The sequence below is a fragment of the Amphibalanus amphitrite genome, unplaced genomic scaffold, assembly GCF_019059575.1.
Source record: "Amphibalanus amphitrite isolate SeventyFive unplaced genomic scaffold, NRLGWU_Aamphi_draft 000274F_arrow, whole genome shotgun sequence".
Classification (NCBI taxonomy): Eukaryota; Metazoa; Arthropoda; class Thecostraca; order Balanomorpha; family Balanidae; genus Amphibalanus; species Amphibalanus amphitrite.
Window position 1 is genome coordinate 92,032 of NW_024881769.1, and position 22,206 is coordinate 114,237.

Consider the following 22,206-nt stretch of genomic DNA (forward strand, 5'->3'; position numbering starts at 1 on the left):
GCAGCACCATATGACGTCAGCAGAAAACACCGTGAGCAGCTATGAAATGGGAGCGAGCACCACGGAAATATCGAAAGGTGATGGACATGTACTGACTTTGGTCATTCACGTACCACCAACACCATACAAAAACCATATAATATCATCAAGACTGATTCTAGAATCGATTCGTTCGGGTATTTTAAACACATAAAAAATGTTTGTTGCCCAATTCTGAAACAGTATAAGGATATTCTTGTTTCTTACTTTTACCTTGTGGAGTACTTTTACTTGCTTTCTAGTGTGCCCATTACTATCTTGAAATCTGGATTGCAGCGCTGTAGGAAAACTTTTTTTCATTTGTCATTTCTTCCACTTTTGAGCAGTGATAATTTATTTGGTTTTATACATTAAATAATGAAGACGGCTACTAACTTTTTAGGGATCTGCAGTGGCCCAGAGAGCAAAATCAGATATTTTCTAGAAACTTGAGGCCACTATTTTCTTATATGCTAGATAATATACTAATATTGACATGTAAAGAATGATACGGGTGTATAATTCTGCAGAAATATAAATTCAAAGCATTTAAATTTTTCAAGAACCTTTTTAAAATCTTCCATAATGACTTCTTTCAATACAAGGTGGAAGCAATTTCAGTTAACAATAAAGCAGCACAAGGCAGTACCTTGAGCTGCGATGATCCATAACCAATAGGCACCTGCAATTTGATTGATCTTCGAGATGTAACCTGCCTCTGTTCCCTGACTTTCCCTTTTCGTTGTACCGGGTGAAGTGAATATTCTGTGAATATTCTTCTGAGAGTCAGTTTTTAGTCCTAATTATGTTGTCAATCAGATTTAATTGGTTCAAAAACCGTCGTAGTCCGTCTCATTCGCAGTCTACATCTCCACATGCGCACCCATACATGCTCAAAATTTTCACTACGCATGTACTATGTACCCTGCAGCGTATCCTGATGAAAAATGTTTTGTTGAAATCAGAGACACTTCCCAAGGTAGGCCATAGTCCATGGCCATATATTTAAGTCAAAACAGATGAAACAGATAAACACAATTCCAATCATCAAGTCAACCAGCATCGACAATCTGCACATAAGTTCTAAACCTATTGATTTGCAAGACTACTTTGTATTCAAACTTTGTATTGCAGAAGGGTGGAAGCTGCATGGAATTATGCGACAATTTCAGCGTGCATCCACGCTCGAAAGAGCAGGGTTAATTGTAACAATGTCAATACCATAACAATAACGTAATTGTAGGTGTTGTGATTCGGTTGTCTCTTGTCTGTGCTGGCCATTGCGCGGGCGGTCCAGCGGCGGAACTCGGCTTCGCCGCCGTGGCGCGCTGGCAGTTGCTTCTTCTTCTTCTTCTTCTTCTGCATCCCACCGCCAACCCACTCAGGGGGGGGGGGGGGCGGCGGCGCAGGCGGGTCGAGCGGCGGCTCGGTCCGCCCAACATCCTCGATGAAGGTGACGACCTTCGTCGCCGGGCCGCCGAGGACGTCGACCAGGCGAGGGTCGACACCCCAGCGGCGGCGGCGGGCCGCCTCATAGGCCGGACAATCGGTCAGTAGGTGCGCCGCGCTGTCGGGCTCCCCGCACGCGGGGCATTCGTCGTCGGCTTCCGGGCTAATCTTGTGGAGCGTGTCACGGGTCAGCGGTGATGTGCCGGTCCTCAGCTGGGACAGCGTCACCGACCCCAGCGCGCCAGGGAGTCGTGGCCAGGCGTGGGGTCCGGGTGCGGGTGGGCAGCGGTTGCCCTCTGTCGCGACAGCTCCCGGACATGGCGCATGACGGCGGCCTGCGCACTCGACAGGTCGATCGGTGCGCTGTCTTGGTCGCCCGCCGTGGCCTCGCCAGCCAGGCGGTCGGCGGTTTCGTTGCCGTCCAGCCCGGCATGGCCTGGCACCCACTGGAGCACCGTCTCGGTGCCGTTCTCGGCGAGGGTGCTCAGCACTCAGCAGCCTCCACACCTCGGCGGCCAGGGCCATGGTCTGGTTAGCTGGGCCGCGGCCGAGTAGTTGGAGCCTAGACCTTGAGTCGGTGAGGAGGCGGACCGACTTGGTCGATGCCAACTCCCCGTCCTCCACGCCGGCCACAGCCGCGAACGCCTCGCGCATGGCGGTCAGTTCTGCTCTTAGGCTGGAGCAGACCGCCCCTGCAGGAGCGCGCACGGTCTCTTCTCTATTGAGGTGGTGGAACTGGATCAGCGCCTGCGCCGCCCTGTTCCGTCCGCCGCGAGCCGAGCCGCCCAACCAGATAGTGACGTCCGGGTGCGGGAGCTCTGCAATGGCTCGCAGGGCAGCTTCCCTGCGGACTGCAGGCGGGTCCGACCGGCGGGTGGCCATGGGCAGGTCCACCCTGAAGGTGATGCCGCCGCGGTGGCCCAGCCATGGCGGGTCGCAGCTGTAGAACGCCGAACCTGTAACACAATAGAATTGCAATTGTAACAAAGACCTGCATGGTCAGCACACATCTGCAGTGACTGTCATCCCAAGTTGGTATGAATTGGCACAAAGTTGGGTCATGGTAGCAGACGTAGCACAAGCTGTTGTGATATGCCATACCGTAGGACTAGGTCGTAGGTTGTAAATTTTAGGTTTAAGGCTGTAGGTTGTAGGTCAGGTTAGGTAAGGTTTGGTTAGAAAGACCCATTCTCGTGCATCCGGCAGCTTGTGCTACATCTACCTTACTTACCAATACCCAATTTGAACTCCCAAAATTGATGGCAAACAGGCTTTTTGTATAACAAGTGTGGTTAATTGTTCTAATCCCCGCTGCAATGTGAGGGTAACTGCTTTTCTACAACCACAATATTTGAATTCATATAGATAGGTGTTTTCATGTTCAGAAAATGATACAAAATATGACACAATTATAGCTCTGCAACTGGATAGTGGATACCAACCTCAACTAAAAGTTTCTGCAGCCTTATAACCTAACAAATGACTAAATTACCAAAATAAATCCCTTAGTACAATAGCTTGACTCTAAAATAACAGAAATTTTGCATGCAGACCCTGAAATGGAGGGTTTATGAAAAGTAATAAAAATAAACATTCACTAATATCAATATGTTGTTATAAATTTCATATGTAGCATAAGCGCCAATACTGCCTTCATTTACAATGTTGCTACTGTTTTCCACTCACAAACGCTGCCCTCCGTGGACAGCAGCAGCAGCAGTGAAACGTCACCCGTGGTGTGACATCATCGCCCATGACGTAATGGAAATCCAGTTGTTACCAAGGCCCGGCTTTCTCAGCGCCGACGACGGATTTCACGTTGATAAAAAAGGGAGCTCAAGGTCAGCAAAACTCGGGTTCAAGGAATGGCGGGCGTTGAAATGACTGCTGACGTCATCAACAAACCGCTAATGGTTAAGAGATAGGGACTAAGCTGGTCCCACCCTGCAAGTAAAGGGAAGAAATTTCTTGAACACCATAAAGCTGCGGGGGTTGCGACCAGGATAAATGGTGGTTTCTGAGCCTGGCCGCAAACTTGGCTATCTCAACTCAAAACTAATGTTAAAGGAAATAGTTCACTTTTTAACATGGGTTTTGAACTGGAATAGCAGTTCCGTAGCCTGGGCTGAGACGAGCATAAATCAGGAGCTTTTACAGCCCAACGATCACCCTAGGCAAAGATATTCTATTTCTCGTCCCGAAAAAGGTGTCTTGCGTTGAGGATGTGTGCCTTGCATATATTCGCATCCAGTATGAAAAGAGCATGGGTACCGAAAATTCTTCAGAAACTAGAGAAATTATCTACGAGTACTCTAGAGAAATTCTCGTACTGATCAATACCTAAGGACATTCAGCAGCAGCAGATCGCCCAAATGCCGGTGGCCGCGATCATTTCTCTAGTTTCTGAAGAATTTTCGGGACCCATGCTCTTTTCATACTGGATCGCCTGTGCCTTACAGAAACTGAAAAGTTCTTCTTATTATCAAAATATAGAAAATAATCTTTTGTTATAAATAGGTTTTATTTTCTTTGCTGATCATTTTGAACATAAAAAATCATAAATCCATTGCAAAAAAAATAATTTCGTGAAAGTGAACTATTTCCTTTAAGGTGGGATGGTCCCTTTAACGACCGCAAAAAAAAGAATGTCCGGGACACAAATGATATGGAATGTTACAATTGTCGGCTCCCAAATACAATAGCTTCACCTGACTGACCCCATCTACCTGACTTCAAAAGTTTCGATCATGCATTCCATGCATTAAATTCGTCATTCACTTGACTGTCTGATATTTCTTCATGGTTTTATTGAACCACATTTGTGGACGAATGTTTGCGGAGACGAAGATAGCGCAGACAAAGATTTGCGGACGAAGATTTGCGGACGAAGATTTGATTGGACGGTGGACGAAAAATGCGGACGAAGATTTGCGGACGAAGATTTGCGGACGAAGATTTGCGGACGAAGATTTGCGGACGAAGATTTGCGGACGAAGATTTGCGGGGACGAAGATTTGCGTGGACGAAGAAATGCGGACGAAGATTTGCGTAGACGAAGAAATGCGTGGACGAAAAAATGCGGACGAAGATTTGCGGACGAAGATTTGCAGGGACGAAGATTTGCGGACGAAGATATGCGCAGACGAAGATTTGCGTGGACGAAGAAATGCGGACGAAGATTTGCGTAGACGAAGAAATGCGTGGACGAAAAAATGCTTGACGAAGAAATGCGCCGACGAAAAAATGCGGATACGAAGAAATGCGCTACGAATTTTTGCACTTACGAAGAAATGCGAGACGAAGTAATGCGACACGAATAAATGCGCCGACGAAGATTTGCGGACGAAGAAATGCGGACGAAGAATTGCGCGACGAAGAAATGCCATACGAAGATTTGTCCTGGAATCCGGGCAATTGATTGAAAATTAGTAGGATAAAAAATGACGTCTCAGATTTTTACTTTTCGGCATCTCATATTTCAATTTTCTTCATTGGTTTGCCACCTGCTTTTCTTTTTTTGAAATACCATTCCTATTCACGGTCATATTGAATCATTATGTACATGAAAAAAGCGAAAACAATATATTTCGATCAAACTTTTGTAAGTTTTAATTGGATTTCGATCATGACGACATAGAACCTTATTTTTAAGAACATCGCAAGATGATATCTTCGAACAGCAGCCCGGAGTTGTAGACGTTTCGTGGCGCACAATATCGAAGCAAGCCGCATGCAACGAAGTATTCATTTTATAATATTTTGTTATGTTTGATGTTAAACCTCAGTATGAAGTCGCTGGAATGTTGTTTTGTTATTCAGCTAAACCCCAATTCCAACTAATTCAAATTTGTATTCCTCAGAGTGCTCTCTTGTAGGCGCAGTTATTGGTATGACTGCCAATCTCAATCTGAATCATTGGCCAATCTGCTGCTTCTAATCCAGTTTTAGGCCGGTAGTTGGTTTTGAAGGACGACGGTGAAAGGGACCGTGTATATCACACCACGGTGAGATTTACACAATACCGGCCATTTGTGTAAATCACACCCACCCCGGTGTGATATACACAAAATCTACTACGTAGTGTAAATCACACCCGGGTGAGGAATACACAGAGAGGGCAGCTGTGTGTATATCTCACCACGATGTGACGTCATAGCAACGCTGAACGTCCATTGGTCAGAGCAGTGACTCTGCTCGCCCATTGGTCAGATCAGACTAAGCACTACGAATATTCCGGCGGGATTCCGGGCGTCCTCTCTCTCGGAATCAGCCGACCGCCTGGCCTAGTGGTGAAGGTGCTTGCACCATGATACGAATGTTGCGGGTTCGAGTCCCGTCGGTGCGGGCGCTTTTTCCCGCATTTTCGCTTTTCCTTGGTAGCGGTGGGTTCGCTGCCGACCGACAAGTTTAAAAGCACCAATACAATATGGAAAGCGACGTCTGAATGCTTGTGGCGAAGCGGTGCAGTGCCGAAGGCAATGCCTTAGGAGAGATTACAGGCAATGGTAAGTCAAATATTTTTAGGTTAAGTGGTTGTGTATCTGGCTTCAGGCCGAAGGCCTGAAGCCTGATGCACAACCACTTAACCTAAAAATATTTGACTTACCATTGCTTGCAATCTCTTCATGCGAGTACCTTCTTCCTCATCCACGGGTAGGCAAAAATCAGTAGGTCAGGTTAGGTTAGGTTAGGTTAGGTTAGGTTAGGTTAGGTTAGGTTAGGTTAGGTTAGGTTAGGTTAGGTTAGGTTAGGTCAGGTCAGGTCAGGTCTAAGGTTTGGTTAAGTGTCTTGTTACCGTGCCTACTGTGTAAATCTCACCCAGGTGCTGCGTGGTTTGACACCCAGGTGTGATTTACCCACTACCGAGCACACAGTGTATATCACACCCTGGTGAGATTTACACATTGGCTAGGCCTACTGTGTAAATCACACCCAGGTGCTGCGTGGTTTGACACCCAGGTGTGATTTACACACTAGGAGCACATTGTGTATATCACACCACGGTGTGATTTACGCATTTGCCGGGCCTACTGTGTAAATCACACCCAGGTGCTGCGTGGTCTGACACCCGGGTGTGATTTACACACTAGGAGCACATTGTGTATATCACACCCCGGTGTGATTTACGCATTGCCGGCCCACTGTGTAAATCACACTCCGCGTGGTGTGATATACACAGGAGTAGTGTATTGTGTAAATCACACCCGGGTGAGGTTTACACTACAGTGCGATGCATTATGTAAATCTCACCGTGGTGTGATATACACGCGTCCACGGTGAAAACAGGGCGCCTGGGGCGATTTGATCAAGGTTCGTGAAATTCACACGTGATATTTAGTATGTAGAAGCGTAGTAGAAGGCCCACGGAGGGGGAGAAGTTCCAAATGTCACGTGACTAATTTGCTCTCCGGCGCCCTGTTTTCACCGGCGTCCGTTTTGAAGTAGTAGGTAGAAAAATTAAATTTCCAACTAATAGTCCTGCTTAGAATCTAAGCTCTAAGCTTAGACAGTTATCTGTGTGACACTTTTTATAAATTTAGTCTGAACCTTTTGATTGGAAGGATTCACAAGCACAGAGCCCCCGCTTAGCGAAGCTTGTTGCGTTGACCCTGCCCTCTACCCTCTGATCGCGCAATTCCAGTTCTATGGCAGAATTTAGAGCCCAAAGTTTAACATGCACACATAGCCACGCACGGCCCTGTGCATCACATTGAGTGTGCTGTGCCTATGACAGTTTGGCTCACCATGGAACGTTTCCAGACTTGAGACTTCAGATGTGAGGCTAAGACTGTATAAGCCCATAAAGCTTATGAAGCTTACACTGAGTGATGAGGCCTCGACAGAATTGAGGAAGTGCAATCTGGCTGTCCAATTTGATTGGAATTCAGCCATTTGTTCCTGCACCACTAATCACTTATGAATAGATGCCACTAGGTAGAGCTATCATAAAGACAACATTAAACATTTCACACCACAATGAATCACAAGAACCACTTAAATAACTTGTGTTTATTGTACATTTTTAATGGGGTAACCACCTATTTAACTCTTCCTTAAAGCAGGGTTGGCATTTTTGCCGGCAAAAACTAGTTTTTGCCATTTGCCGGTTTAAACCGGTTTTAACCGGCATAAAGTGGCAAAAACTGGCAAAAACTAAAACAGTCAAAACGCTATGCCTCTACATGCGTTTGAGCAGGACACGTTTAAAGTAGGATTCAGTCAATACAATATGCTTTCAAACAGAAGTCAGTTGGGCAAACTAGACCTTTGGAATCAAAATATGGAGGCATCAAAAGATTGATTCCTTTTGGGCATAAATGCAGACCATTTCTAACTTATTAATCACATAAAAATAAGAGAGTGTTTCAAGAAGGAGCATGCCTGATCTTGAACAGAAATGCTTGAACTATCTCCTAAGCAAAATAATATTGCTCCTATCATAACAATTTGAATTCTATAGGTAGTCAAAGGCAATCAAGGAATTGATTCACTTTAAACAGATAATCATAATATTGATTCCCGTTCAGCTGGCTAATCATTATTTTGATTCACAGGTAATGTTAACAGATAGGCAACAATGACTTGCAAGAATACAGCATTTATCTTGCTATTATTCTCATTTAGTGGTATCCTCAGCACCACAACTGATACCTATAGCATTGTTGTACTTTACCTTCACTACATTTGATAACAATTCACAATTTTTAAATGTCAAGAATACAAAAACTGAAGCAACAGGTAAAAACCATATAAATAATATAAAAGCACTACAACAATGATAATTAGGGGTTTAAAAATTTCATTTTGCCATTTTACACAAATACTGATTGGTTAGTATGTCATTCATGATACAAAAATAACATACAGGGTGATTTACTCAAAACAGCTTTTACGTGATGGACAGTGGCTCTGTCTTTTTCCCATTCACAAGGCCAAAGGGACAATTTCTTAGCTTTGAGGTAACACTTTTTGCAAACCTACCACATTTTTCTACCTTTTAAAAGAAAAATCTCACCGTCATGGGCCTTTTTTCAACCGTAACGATTCATTTGAAGTCAAAAGTGTACCCAAATGAATCAAAAAATTGATTCCATGCCCATATTTGGTCATGGCTCCTCCCACCAGAATCAAATTATTGATGCCTCCATATTTTGATTCCAAAAGTCTAGTTTGCCCAACTGAAGTGGTATCTTGACCATTTTAGTTTAGTGTTAAATAGTTCCGTGAGTCCTCTATAATTAACCAATAAGGCGCCTTTTTGGTGAGACAAATGAGAAAGTGCGCCGGCGGGCGGCGAGTATTGAAGAAGTGGGAAAGGGCATCTGCCACTGACTTGTGCACCGGACCCTACGAACCGGTTCCTAACAGTGTCAGTGCCAAATTTGTGCTTAGTCGACGTAGCCGTTCTCCCAATCTGGAAGCGTCACCCCGCACGTGCGCACGTGCAAAATGGACCCCGACCGACTATGCACGACACCCTACTAATCAGTCCCTAACGGTGTCCCAATTTGAGCGCAATCGACCCAGCCATTCTCGAGGTCTGGTCGGAAACGACTCCTGCATATGCTCATGTGCAGAAGCACACCAACAGCGATGCATGAAAGTGCACTTCCCGGTGGACATCTATTGACTACCGACAGACATTTTAAGCAGCGGTAAACTAGCGAGACAATGCTTACTGGGTCCCAATGACAGACATGACTTTGTACATTTCAACCGATTGCTTTTTAGGCAAACAACGCAGTTTTGGCTACTTGAGTTTTTGCCAGTTTCTGCCAGTTTTTGCCACCATGGTTTCTGCCAGCCGGTTTAAACCGGTTAAAACCACTGGCAACAACCAGTTTTTGCCACCCTCTGCCAACCCTGCCTTAAAGGATAGAATATAATACCAATACCTAGGCAACTTTTGAGATGGTAATAGAGTAGGTATGTTGCTAGTCTGTTTCCATCTTGTAGGTGCCACAAAATACTCTTCTCCTCTGGGAACAGTTACAGGCCAGTTGCAACCTTTGGGGCTTGTTTCAACATATAAATAGTTAATAGTTTCAACCAAGCTCCCTTGTCTGCCTTCTGTTCACTCCTTGATCTGCATTCTGCATATTACACCTTATGGAGGGCCAGATATTTCCAATGCAGGTTCAGTCAAAATCAACCAATCCTGCAAGTGCAACATAGAATAGGTACATACCTTTCCAGCACTGATTGGATGGTTCTATGTACCACTATTGAATAATTGCATGTAATACCTAACAGGTGAAGAGTGATGTCAAATAGCATTGGAGAGAGGGAGCGCGATCTGGTGTCTGCCAATCTTTCCACTGGATTTGACCCAGATCGCAGCAATCGGGAACGACGCAAACTGAAAAGGAAAATCTACTCTAATGGGTGAGGATTTATCTTTCTTATTCGTTCCCCAAGCATTTATTACCAGAAACCATCTTGCTCTCATTTTGGTCATAGTACCTCCATGAGGATTGAGGAACCATAACTATTTGATTATTTGGGTTCTCATAGTTGTGCTGATAGATCTTAAATGCAGTGTCCACTTCTACAATCTCTGGCTTGTCTGTTAACAAAAATGAATATTACTTAACCCCACATGTTTTCCAGACACCTTCCCGGGCGTGTCCTTCGCCATTGTATTGACGGAGGCAGACAACTCCACAGTACACCGTGGCTATTCCGTGTCTTAAGTCATGGCAAGTAAAAACGCGTACGTCGGGGTTAAATGGGAATAAAAAATGTCAGAAATCACACACCTACACACGACACGCACACAGACACACACACGCCACGCCATGCGCAACCAAACCATCGTCAATCACAGCCACTCGTTACTCCATCAGAAAAACGCCTTCACCGCTCTCTTAACCCTCGCCCATGTAGGGGGGGGGTTGGTGCAACCCCCCCTGAGGTTTTTCGGAAATAGTGCAAAAACGGCGGCGCGCAGCGCCGCCAAATTTTGGGTACCTTATGGGGCAAACCTTGCGCATCTTTTGATAAAAAAAATTTGACCGGGTCATGTCAGGTCACGGAGTTATGACGTCACAAAGGGAACAGCCTCCGGCCGGATTTTCACAAACTGAGTGCCAACGCCCGAGGTTTCCTGCCGGTGGTACGGACATCGGTTGATGGATCGTGATGAAACTTCCCATGCATGTTGGGGCAAGTATTGGCTATCATATGGTATAAGAAACTTGACCGGGTCAGGTCAGGTCACGGAGCTATGACGTCACAAGAGGAACAGCGTCCGGTACTATTTTTGAAAAGCGCCCGAACCACTATTTTGCTAATTCTTGTCACCTCAATGGGAATATGCAGCAATATTAGCTTCTATAGGGAGCAAATGGACCTTCCAAATCCAAAAATACAATCAGATTTCAAAAATTTAAATTTTGATTTTTCGAATTTCTGCCGCCGACTGTGACCTTGCCGACTTCCGGCGCTCCCAACGCGCCATTTTTAGAGCTAGGGAAACGAAATACATACCAAACGATAGAGAATTGATCAAGGAACACGATAATGAAGGTTTCAAGTCGATATCTCCCACCGTTTTGCCGCAATCGCCGTGGAAAGTTGAAAAAAGTCTATTTTTCCGAAAATTTGACCTTTGACCGGTCAAAAGTAGGTCAAATGTTGACCTAGGACCAAAAAATATACCACCAATCGCGAGAACTCGGCGAGAGCAATCCGTTGGTCTTTTCCGCTAAGCTCTACGACGCTCCGTTTTCAAACGCCAAGGGGGGGGTCGCACCAACCCCCCCCCCCCCTGCATGGGCGAAGGTGGCAGATCGCCGTTTACGGGCGAGGGTTAAAACTGCCCGGGCCGAGATCTAAAAAGGCAGTAGGCAGCTTCGCCAGTGGTTCCCCGACACTGACGCGCATTGCCTTTCGCCAGCCGCAAGCGGACGCTGTATGACGAGCGCGGCCACCTGGTGAAGAGCGACCAGAACGTGTGCGACTGCCTGCAGCCCGACTGTCCCGGCTGCCACTTCCCCTGCCCCAAGTGCGGCTCGCCCATGTGTGGACACGAGTGCAGGTCAGTTGTGAGCGCCGCATCGGAGGCGTGTCGGGATTTTGTGCGTTCTCACGTGATGTGGGCTTTGTGTACAACGCAGGATTTATTCGTTTTGAACGTATTCAATCGTCGTCTATAGACCGCGCTGAACTTCGAATGCTCAAGCGTTGGTGCGTTGCGATGTTTTACGTCCTAATGAGGTGCGTTTCGATGTTTTACGTCCGTATCTGTTTTTGCAGAGTAAACCGCAAGTGGATGTACGACCAGGTCGAAATTGAGGGCACCGACAAAGTTCTTCGTAACCGTTTCCGGGATTGAACCAGCTCGAAAGCCATCGATCGGTTCAGTCACCACCGTCCGCAGTTGATCTCCAACCCGCACCAGTGTCAGTTCTCAGGCAGTGAGAATCTGATCAGACAGACGCTGGGCAAATTTGTGTAAATTCGCAGTGTCAGGTTGTGACTCTGCAGCACACAAACGGTCGTATCTGTGTGTTCGATCGTCAGTCCAGTGCTCTGCCATAGACTGCTCAGCGTTCTGAGGTACCGAGCCGGACAGCTGCGGGCGGCCGGCGCCCGGCTCAGAGATGGCCTCCGGGGGCGGCAGTGTGCCGACCGTGCTGCTCGGTCTGGAGGACGCTCCGCTAAGCCCGGCCGAGGAGAGCCGCTCCGACCTGACCGTCAGTCGGCTGGGCGGACGGCCCGACTGGCCGGCGGACCTCGCCCCACCGCCGCCCCAGCCCGTCTGTGACCGCTGTGGCCGGCCACAGCCGCTAGTGACGCAGATCTACGCCCCGATCGGCGCCTCCGCCTACCACCGCACGCTGTACCTGTTCGCCTGCGTCAGCCCCGAGTGCGCGAACGAGAGCGGTGCCTGGCGCTGCCTGCGCGCGCAGCAGCGGGCGGCGGCGGAACGCAGTGAGCCGGAGTCGACGGCGCGCGCCTCGCAACCCGCCGCCGCCGCCGCCGCCGCCGCCGACTGGCTGGACTCGGCGGACGACTGGGGAGACGGCGACGGTGGGTGGGGAGATGACGACGGAAAGGTGGACAATAGCAGCGCGGGAGGGATTGATAACGTCCGGAGTAATACGGGAACGGGAGGCAGTGGGGATAACATGGCGACACTGACGCCCAGTCTCCAGAAGTTGGCCCTGGATGTGGATAACGCAAACCTGGCGGCTTCTGGTGACCCGCCGGCCGCGTCTGCTGAGGTGGAGCCCGCCTCTGAGGAGGGTGTCAGCCCGGAGCCAGTGGCGCCGCCCACCGGTGACCTGCGCGCGCTGCTGGCGGCCCGGCCGGCGCCGCCCGCCGGCACCGTCACCTTCCGACCGACCTACCTGAGCGTCATCGAGGAGCCGGCGCCGCGCGCGGCCGCCTCGCACCACGAGCTCGACCTGCTGCGCCAGTACCAGGCGCGCGAGGGCGTCAACATGGCGCAGCTCTCCGCTGGCGGCGGCGGGGGCGGGGGGACGGCCGCCGCTGCCGCCGAGGTGTACGAGCGCGCCGCGCCCGCGCACGGCGACCGGCTGCTCTACAAGCTGATCCAGCGTCTGGAGCTGTGCCCGGCGCAGGTGCTGCGCTACGGCCGGGACGGCGGCGCGCCTCTGCCGCTGGCGCCGCTGCCGGCCGGCTGGGCGCCCGTCTGCGCCCACTGCGGCGGCCCGGCCGTGTTCGAGCTGCAGCTGCTGCCCACACTGGTCTCCCGGCTGCGCGCCGCCGACTCACAGGGAGCCGAGCGCACCGGGCTGCTAGAGTTCGGCACGGCCATCGTCTACACGTGCCGCGACAGCTGCTGGCGGGACGGCGACCGGCCGCGCGCCGAGACCGTGCTCGTGCAGGCCGAGATGCAGTGAGGAGCGGCTCAGAGACCGGCGGTGGTACAGGGATGGGCGAGTGTTTACTCTGACTCGCGGTGGCGCCCAGACGCAGGGACACGCTTCTGCCAGGCACCGCCCCCAGCGCTTTCATACGCTTGCCACTGTTCCCACATCCAAACGTGTACCGCAATGCAGCTTCCATTGCTGTTCACGGCTTAGTCAGCAGTCAATAAACTGTTATGATCATAAAACCCGCACCTGTATTCGTATCATAACAATGAATGCCACACGTCATAATATACTGTATAATAATTAATTACTGTGTAATCTGGCGCAAGCACTTGGTGCACGTAACAACACACGGGCAGTCGTTCGCTGCCGTTCAGGCCGCCGCACGGTGACAGCTCTAGCAGAACGGCTGCTGTGGAAAGGCTGGACGACTGAAACCCACAGCTTAGAACCAACTGCCGCTGAAGTTAGCCAGGAATGATGGACTCGGCTTGATCGCGTCCGCCTTCTTCGGGGACTGCTGAGAAGCCATCTGTAAATACACGCGTTCAGTTATCGGATTGCCTAAACATTTTACTGGCCTTTGAAGAAGAAACACTTGTGTGCAATCAGCCCCCCATTACAGTGATAATTATCATACTAATTGATAACTGCTCAAAGACATCGCTTACCCAAATAAAAATCACCATGACCACCAAAGGCGGGCGGCAACCGATATTCAAGGCACCCCGGTCCTCACTATCTCCCTCCCCAGAAGCGGTACCTTATCGAGTCGGGCCGGACAGGAGGGCAGCGGGCGGGGCGGCCGCTCGAGCGGCGCCGAGTCGGGCACCGCCAGCAGACTGAAGCGGACCGGTCGGTCGGCCAGCGCCAGCAGACTGTGCGGCTCCGGCTGGCCGGAGGCGGCCGGCGCGGGTCCGGCGGGCCGGGCCGGGCCGCGGTCCACGCTCAGCGCGCCCAGCACCGACTGCCGGCGGCGAGAGCGGGCTCAATACTCGCGAACAGCTGATAAACTACATCGTTATACGGCTCACAGTGTCTGCCCTGACCGGGATCGGGCGGCCGTCGGTACCTACCTGAGACTGCTGCGTGTACTGCCTCAGGTACTTGACGGCGTGCGGCCAGCACACGTTCAGGTCGAACGGATCAATGTGCTCCTCAATCGCCTCGCACGTGCTGCCGATCTTCTTCGTCAGCTCCTGGTGACGGGAGATAGATGCATCAATGATAATTGTTACACTCATGAGAAGCTAATTCATTCAACCCTACCTGTCTGCAGCTGTTAGACTGTAGCAATAAATTTACTTATTATTCGGACTGCTTTCCTTGAGGGACATCGCGCATTTCTTGAAAACCGCGCGGTAAAAAATACAAATTCGGTGCGTTAACCAAACACACGTGTCACACCCGCCCACCCTATAATTGAAACCCACCTGATCTCGCGCCGAGGCCAGCGTCTTCAGGAAGTGAACGTCGACCAGCGCCTGAAGCGCGTGGTGCTGAGAGGGCGGCGTGACGTCAGAGGCCGCCAGGTGGCGCCAGTAGACGTCCACCAGCCGGCGGACGGAGCACTGCACCAGCTGGCCCTGAACCTCCCTGGGGAAGGAAGGGGAGGCCGGGTCAGTACGGAGACAGAGCGGTGGAAGGAGACGATAGAGGTGGCAATTCGAGAAGCAACCGATGAAATAAGTAGGTATGTGAGTGAGTGAGTGAGTGAGTGAGTGAGTGAGTGAGAGGGAGAGGGAGAAGGAGAGGGAGAGGGAGAGGGAGAGGGAGAGAGAGAGAGAGAGGGAGAGAGAGAGGGAGAGAGAGAGGGAGAGAGAGAGAGAGAGAGAGAGAGAGAGAGAGAGAGAGAGAGAGAGAGAGAGAGAGAGAGAGAGAGAGAGAGAGAGAGAGAGAGAGAGAGAGAGAGAGAGAGAGAGTACTGGGAGAGGTGGGAGCCGTGCGCGGCCGTACCTGCCCAGCGTCATGGAGCCCAGTCGGTTGACGTCGGTGGCCAGCTGGTAGAGCGCGGAGGAGAGGGAGAGGCACGGACAGCGTGGCACCCGGATCACCGACTCCACCTGCTCGCCAGAGTCGGCCTCCTCCGTGATTGTCACCGCCGCCCACAGCTGACGGCGGGGTCAGACGTCAGGTCATCACCGCCCACAGCTGGCGGGGCAGGTCACAGCTCAGAGATCAGGCCACCACTGCCCACAGCTGCCAGGAAGGTTAGGTGTCAGAGTCAGGTGACCTTCAATCAACGAGAGGAGAGAAACTTGTATAGGGATAGTCTGTCCTTAGATCGCGATGATCGTTTAGGATTAGTGGACACAGCAACCAGCACCTTTCTGTAGAACAGTTCGTGCCTGGACCGTACTTCTCACATCCTCTATAGCGTAATTCACCATTTGCCATCTTACCAATGGCCCGTGAGACCACGCCCGCGCTCACCGCAAAGTCGCTGAGCTGCGCGTCGGTGGCCGTTTTGAGGGCGTCGCTGAGCTCCTGGTCCAGCTGAGCGGCGCGTGCCTCGCACCAGCGCCTCATCAGCGCCGGCCGGACCCTCAGCAGCTGCTGGGCCAGCTCCTCCCAGAGGGCGCGACCGGCGCCGGACGGCTGCGGGAGGGCGGACATAGTAACTATACTGGAGCACGACACAAACGCCAAGTGGCAGGAACGATGAACACTGAAGACACATCACCGCAAACGAATATACTAGAACAATGTAAAGATACCCATAATTAGCACTCAGCTACTGAGTGTTGGTTGACATAAAAGATGGGCTTTAAATATATGATTGCGAAATGCGACAGAAGCATCGTCAATGAGGCAGACCTCGGGCACGAGTCAACTACGCGGCCATAAGAGCAGTTCACAAGCTGACCCCAACCCCACCACCTCGCACCTGTTTGCCGCGCGCGGTGGCGTCCAGGCAGAGCGGCAGGTGGGGGCACAGGTCAGTGACACCGCGGGGCACGCGGGCCAGCAGTACGGCCGCCGACTGCTGCTCCGGGGACTCGGCGAGACGCTCCAGCTCCGTCAGCAGGCTGCGGGAACGGGAGGCGAGTGAGACGTCAGGCCAGAGCCAGCACAGGACTAATTCAACACAATGCATGGTTGATCATAGCGCAACAAATGCAGCTACAAGAAAAACAGCTGCTAATCCACCTTTGAGAGCGGTAAATAACCTAGTTGGCCTCACTCTCTTGGCCTCACTTTCTTGACATCTTTCATTCATTCATTCATTCATTCACTGAGCATTTTTTAGTTTTCATTCATTCATTCATTCATTCATTCATTCATTCATTCATTCATTCATTCATTCATTCATTCATTCATTCATTCATTCATTCATTCATTCATTCATTCATTCATTCATTTTCTTCCCCCCTCACCCGTCCAGCTGAGCGCGCGTCTGCTCCCGCAGTGTCTCGGCCAGTCTGCCGGAGTCCCGCCACGGGTCGAAGGGCGGCGGAGCGGCGGACGGCGCGGCCGCCTCCCCGGGCGCCGGCCGGGCCGACTCGGGCCTCTCCGTGTAGTGGCGCACGTCCGTGAGCAGTGCGTCCAGCCGCGAGTCGAGCGCGGCGCACAGCTCCTGGACGGGACCGCAGTGGCCACGCGCGCGCAGCACCAGACCTGACCGGAGGAACGGGTCAGAGGATGGCTGGCTTGTGATAGGCCCGGGCAGCGCTTGTCGAACAGCTCTGCGGATCCGAAGGTTGGGACTTTAATTGTGAAAAACCGCCCGCCCGCCGCCAAACGCAAACACCGCAAAACGCACGCCCAAAACGCAAACGCAAACTTCGCAAAAAAAAACAATCGCCCACCCGCCGAAAACCGCAGAAAAAAAAACGCAAAAAACGCCGCAAAAAACGCCCGCCCGTCGCAAACCGCAACAACGCAAATAACGCCCGACCGCCGTCAACCGCAAACGCCGCAAAAAAAACGGCCGCCCGCCGCAAACCACAAAAAACGCCGCAAAAAACGGCCGCCCGCTGCAAACCGCCGCTAAAACGGCCGCCCGCCGCAAACCGCTAAACGCCGCAAAAAACGACCGCCCGCCGCCCGCCGCTAACCGCAAATAACGGCCGGCCGCCGGCAACCGCGAAACGCCGTAAAAAACGGCCGCCCGCCGTAAACCACAAAACGCCGCAAAAAACGGCCGCCCGCCGGAAACCGCAAACCGCCGCAAAAAACGGCCGCCCGCCGCAAACCGCCGCCAAAACGGCCGCCCGCCGCCAACAGCAAAAACACCCGCATCGCCCGCCCGCCCGCCGCCAAACACAAAAACCGCAAAAAACGCAAACACCGCCGCAAAAAAAAAAACGCCCGCAACGCACGCACGCCCGCCGCCAACCGCAAAACGCCGCAAAAAACGGCCGCCCGCCGCCAAACGCAAACACCGCCAAAAACGCAAAAACGGCCGCCCGCCGTCAAACGCAAACACCGAAAAAAACGCAAACACCGCCGCAAAAAAAACGCCCGCCGTAGGCAAAACACAAACACTGACGCATTAAGACAAATATGGCGCCCTGCGGCAAATGTGGTGCATTCATATCTGCCGTTTAATCAGCCATCTCTTAATTACAGCGCATCCTAATCGTCCAATGTTCGACAAAGTTACGCACATTCTGCGCTTTGCGGCAAAAATGGCGCTTTGAGACAAACGTGGCGCACTGCAACAAACATGGCGCATTCGTTCATGTCGCTTAACAATTCATCCACCCACCAAATTCTAGCCCAATCGGACTTAAACTGAAAAAGTTATGTACATTTGAATATTTCACTATAAAATATCTCCGCAACGGAGGTGCCCAGATTTGCACGTGTGCCACGTGACCACCGGTGGTGCAAGCAGGACTTGTCCCCTCACTGATTGCACCATTTCAGTGTTCCTGGCTTGTGCTGTTTTCGTGCTATAAGGCCACAAATCGGCAAACACACGATAATCTGGGAGGTACGCGACTCAAACACGTGGCCACGTGGCACGTGCCGGACCTTTGATAGCTTCACCGTTCACGCCACGTGATGACCCATCGACGTAGCCATCAGCATGTAAAAGATGACCCCGGCCGGTGTCACCGTCCCTGAACAGTGGACGGCTAAACTCGAAAAAGGGGAAAATTTAGGGAAATTTCACCTTTCGAATATATAATTTCCCCAGAATTTTAAATTTTTCATTTTACAAAAAATCCGAGATAGCAGTTTTTTAGCCCCCTTCATTCTGTGCCTACACCCGTTTTCAGATCGACCCTATCTTAAAAACTGACGGCCTGACGGCTATTTCCCACATTCCTTGCATTTCACAATGCTAATATATTTAAGCACCAAAATTGACCCCGTGCCACGGCACGTGCAATAACACGTGCGCCACGTTACCACTAGTGCGACAAGCTGGACTCATCTGCTCACCGGCTGCGTTGATTTGGTGTCGCTAGGTGGAGTGGTTTCCACGCCATAGGACCCCCAGTTGGCCAATGTCGGATTTTCCCGGAGGTTACCCCATCAAACACGTTTGCACGTGGCACGTGCTTTTCAATCGCCCCATATCTGACCCATACCATGTGGTAGCCGACACCCCGGTGCACAACATATTGGAACGTTTTCAAAATCTAACGTGGAAATTTTTGGCAAAATCGATTTGAAAATAATTTTTCGAATTCGCCATAGGCTCAACATGGGGTAACTGTTTGTAACGATTACCCGAAATTTTGTCAATTATATTTTAAATAATTACCACCATGAGGTGGGGTCCCGGCCCGAGATTCGACCCTAAAAATATAATTCATTTCTAACGTGGAGTTTTTGCGCAAATCGCATTTTAAAATTTTCCCCATGTTAACCCTATGGGGAAATGCACGTGCCGATTACCCCAAAACGTGTCAATTATATTTTTTGCAACTTTGCCGAAAGGTAGCTCCCCGATACGGGACCAAACGCTGAAAATGGCAAGAAATTCTACCGTGCCGTTTTCTTCCCTGTCAAAATGTCCAAAATCGCGGCAGAAACGCTAAACACCCCCCTAGAGAGGTAGCTCAGGTTGGGATTTTCAATAGAAAATCACAATTCTAAAGAATAGTGATTGTCTAATTGAAAAGTCCCAACCTTCGGATACTCTCAGCAGGCCTCTAACTGCCATGTTTATTATTGGATTAACTAGAAATTCACCATACCGCCCGCCCGCCGCAAAACGCAAACACCGCAAAACGCGCAAAACGCACGCCCAAAACGCCAACGCAAATGTCGCAAAAAAAACCAAAAAAATCGCCCGCCCGCCGAAAACCGCAGAAAAAAACGCACAAAATGCCGCAAAAAACGCGCGTCCGCCGCAGAACGCAAACACCGCCGCCGCAAAAAAACGCCCGCATCGCCTGCCGCCAACCGCGAAACGCCGCAAAAAACGGCCGCACGCCGCGAACCGCAAAACGCCGCAAAAAACGGCCGCCCGCCGCAAACCGCCAAACGCCACAAAAAAAAAACGACCGCCCGCCGCCCGCCGCTAACCGCAAATAACGAACGCCGTAAAAAAACGGCCGCCCGCCGCAAACCACAAAACGGCCGCCCGCCGCAAACCGCAAAATGCCGCAAAAAAACGGCCGCCCGCCTCAAACCGCCGCTAAAACGGCCGCCCGCCGCCAAACGCAAACAGCAAAAATACCCGCATCGCCCGCCCGCCCGCCGTCAAACACAAAAACCGCAAAAAACGCAAACACCGCCGCAAAAAACGCCCGCAACGCACGCACGCCCGCCGCCAACCGCAAAACGCCGCAAAAAACGGCCGCCCGCCGCCAAACGCAAACACCGCCAAAAACGCAAAAACGGCCGCCCGCCGTCAAATGCAAACACCGAAAAAACGCAAACACCGCCGCAAAAAAAACGCCCGCCGTAGGCAAAACGCAAACACTGACGCATTAAGACAAATATGGCGCCTTGCGGCAAGTGTGGTGCATTCATATCTGCCGTTTAAGCAGCAATCCCTCAATCAAAGCGCACCCTAATCGTCCCATGTTCGACAAAGTTACGCACATTCTGCGATTTGCGGCAAAAATGGCGCTTTGAGACAAACGTGGCGCACTGCAACAAACATGGCGCATTCGTTCATGTCGGTTAACAATTCATCCACCCACCAAATTTTAGCCCAATCGGACTTAAACTTACAAAGTTATGTACATTTGAATATTTCACTATAAAATATCTCCGCAGCGGAGGTGCCCAGATTTGCACGTGTGCCACGTGACCACCGGTCGTGCAAGCAGGGCTTGTCCCCTCACCGATTGTTCCATTTCAGGCTTCCTGACTGCTGCTGTTTTCGTGCTATAAGGCCACAAGTTGGCTTATACACGATAATCTGGGAGGTACTCGACTCAAACACGTGGCCACGTGGCACGTGCCGGACCTGTGACAGCTTCACCGTTCACGCCACGTAATGACCCATCGACGTAGCCATCAGCATGTAAAAGATTATCCCGGCCGGTGTCACCGTTGATGAACAGTGGACGGCTAAACTCGAAAAACGAGAAAATTTAGGGAAATTTCACCTTTCTAATATATAATTTCCCTAGAATTTTTAATTTCTCATTTTACAAAAAATCCGAGATAGCAGTTTTCTAGCACCGTTCATTCTGTGTCTATACCCGTATTCAGATCGACTCTATCATAAAAACTGACGGCCTGACGGCTATTTCCCCCATTCCTTGCATTTCACAATGTTGGTGTATTTAAGAACAAAAATTGACCCCGTGCCACGGCACGTGCAATAGCACGTGCGCCACGTGACCACTGGTGCGACAAGCTGGACTCATCTGCTCACCGGCTGCACTGATTTGGTGTCGCTAGGTGGAGTGGTTTCGGAGCCATAGGACCCCCAGTTGGCCAATGTCGGATTTTCCCGGAGGTTACCCCATCAAACACGTTTGCACGTGGCACGTGCTTTTCAATCGCCCCATATCTGACCCATACCATGTGGTAGCCGACACCCCGGGGCAGAACATATTGGAACTTTTTCAAAATCTAACGTGGAATTTTTTTGCAAAATCGATTTGAAAATAATTTTTTGAAATCGCCATAGGCTCAGCATGGGGTAACTGTCCTTAACGATTACCCAAAATTTTGTTAATTATATTTTAAATAATTACCATCATGAGGTGGGGTCCCGGCCCGAGATTCGACCCTAAAAATATAATTCATTTCTAACGTGGAGTTTTTGCGCAAATCGCATTTTAAAATTTTCCCCATGTTAACCCTATGGGAAAATGCACGTGCCGATTACCCCAAAACGGGTTAATTATATTTCAAGCGACCGATGCCAGCTGGTAGCTCCCCGATACGGGACCAAACGCTGAAAATGGCAAGAAAATCTATCGAGCCGTTTTCGCGGGGATCAAAATGACCAAAATCGCGGCAGAAACGCTAAACACCCCCCTAGAGAGGTAGCTCAGGTTGGGATTTTCAATAGAAAATCACAATTCTAAAGAATAGTGATTGTCTAATTGAAAAGTCCCAACCTTCGGATAGGCCCGGGCAGCGCTTATCGAACAGCACTGCGGATCCGAAGGTTGGGACTTTAATTGTGAAAAACCGCCCGCCCGCCGCAAAACGCAAACACCGCAAAACGCGCAAAACGCACGCCCAAAACGCCAACGCAAATGTCGCAAAAAAACCAAAAAAATCGCCCGCCCGCCGAAAACCGCAGAAAAAAACGCACAAAATGCCGCAAAAAACGCGCGTCCGCCGCAGAACGCAAACACCGCCGCCGCAAAAAAACGCCCGCATCGCCTGCCGCCAACCGCGAAACGCCGCAAAAAACGGCCGCACGCCGCGAACCGCAAAACGCCGCAAAAAACGGCCGCCCGCCGCAAACCGCCAAACGCCACAAAAAAAACGACCGCCCGCCGCCCGCCGCTAACCGCAAATA

At 50.7% G+C, this 22,206-nt stretch overlaps 2 protein-coding genes across 7 annotated transcripts in view; one reads left to right on the plus strand and one right to left on the minus strand.

Moving 5' to 3' along the window:
* Positions 1–5,152: 5,152 nt before the first annotated feature.
* Positions 5,153–13,617, plus strand: LOC122387127 (programmed cell death protein 2-like). Of its 4 annotated transcripts, none has more exons than XM_043377015.1 (4): positions 5,153–5,207; positions 9,721–9,852; positions 11,366–11,506; positions 11,725–13,617. In XM_043377015.1, the coding sequence occupies exon 4, from the start codon at positions 12,072–12,074 to the stop codon at positions 13,335–13,337; it is 1,266 nt and encodes a 421-aa protein (XP_043232950.1). In that variant the 5' UTR covers positions 5,153–5,207; positions 9,721–9,852; positions 11,366–11,506; positions 11,725–12,071; the 3' UTR covers positions 13,338–13,617. The 4 variants fall into 4 exon arrangements, with proteins under 4 accessions (XP_043232950.1, XP_043232953.1, XP_043232951.1 ...); XM_043377018.1 differs by lacking the exon at positions 5,153–5,207 and adding an exon at positions 5,210–5,251; XM_043377016.1 differs by lacking the exon at positions 5,153–5,207 and adding an exon at positions 6,865–6,911.
* Positions 13,537–22,206, minus strand: part of LOC122387126 (conserved oligomeric Golgi complex subunit 1-like) — a 73,924-nt gene continuing 65,254 nt past the window's right edge. For all 3 annotated transcript variants that reach the window (XM_043377012.1, XM_043377013.1, XM_043377014.1), the window contains exons 12-19: positions 16,688–16,928; positions 16,198–16,339; positions 15,744–15,908; positions 15,267–15,421; positions 14,744–14,906; positions 14,387–14,509; positions 14,074–14,277; positions 13,537–13,842 (exon numbers count right to left, since the gene is read on the minus strand). In XM_043377012.1, the coding sequence (XP_043232947.1) occupies positions 13,756–13,842; positions 14,074–14,277; positions 14,387–14,509; positions 14,744–14,906; positions 15,267–15,421; positions 15,744–15,908; positions 16,198–16,339; positions 16,688–16,928 (1,280 nt within the window). In that variant the 3' untranslated portion in view covers positions 13,537–13,755. The remainder of the gene's footprint in view (positions 13,843–14,073; positions 14,278–14,386; positions 14,510–14,743; positions 14,907–15,266; positions 15,422–15,743; positions 15,909–16,197; positions 16,340–16,687; positions 16,929–22,206) is intronic.

What these genes read in the sequence shown, in the direction of transcription:
- LOC122387127 (XM_043377015.1), top strand. Translation starts at nt 12,072, where the DNA reads ATGGCCTCCGGGGGCGGCAGTGTGCCGACCGTGCTGCTCGGTCTGGAG.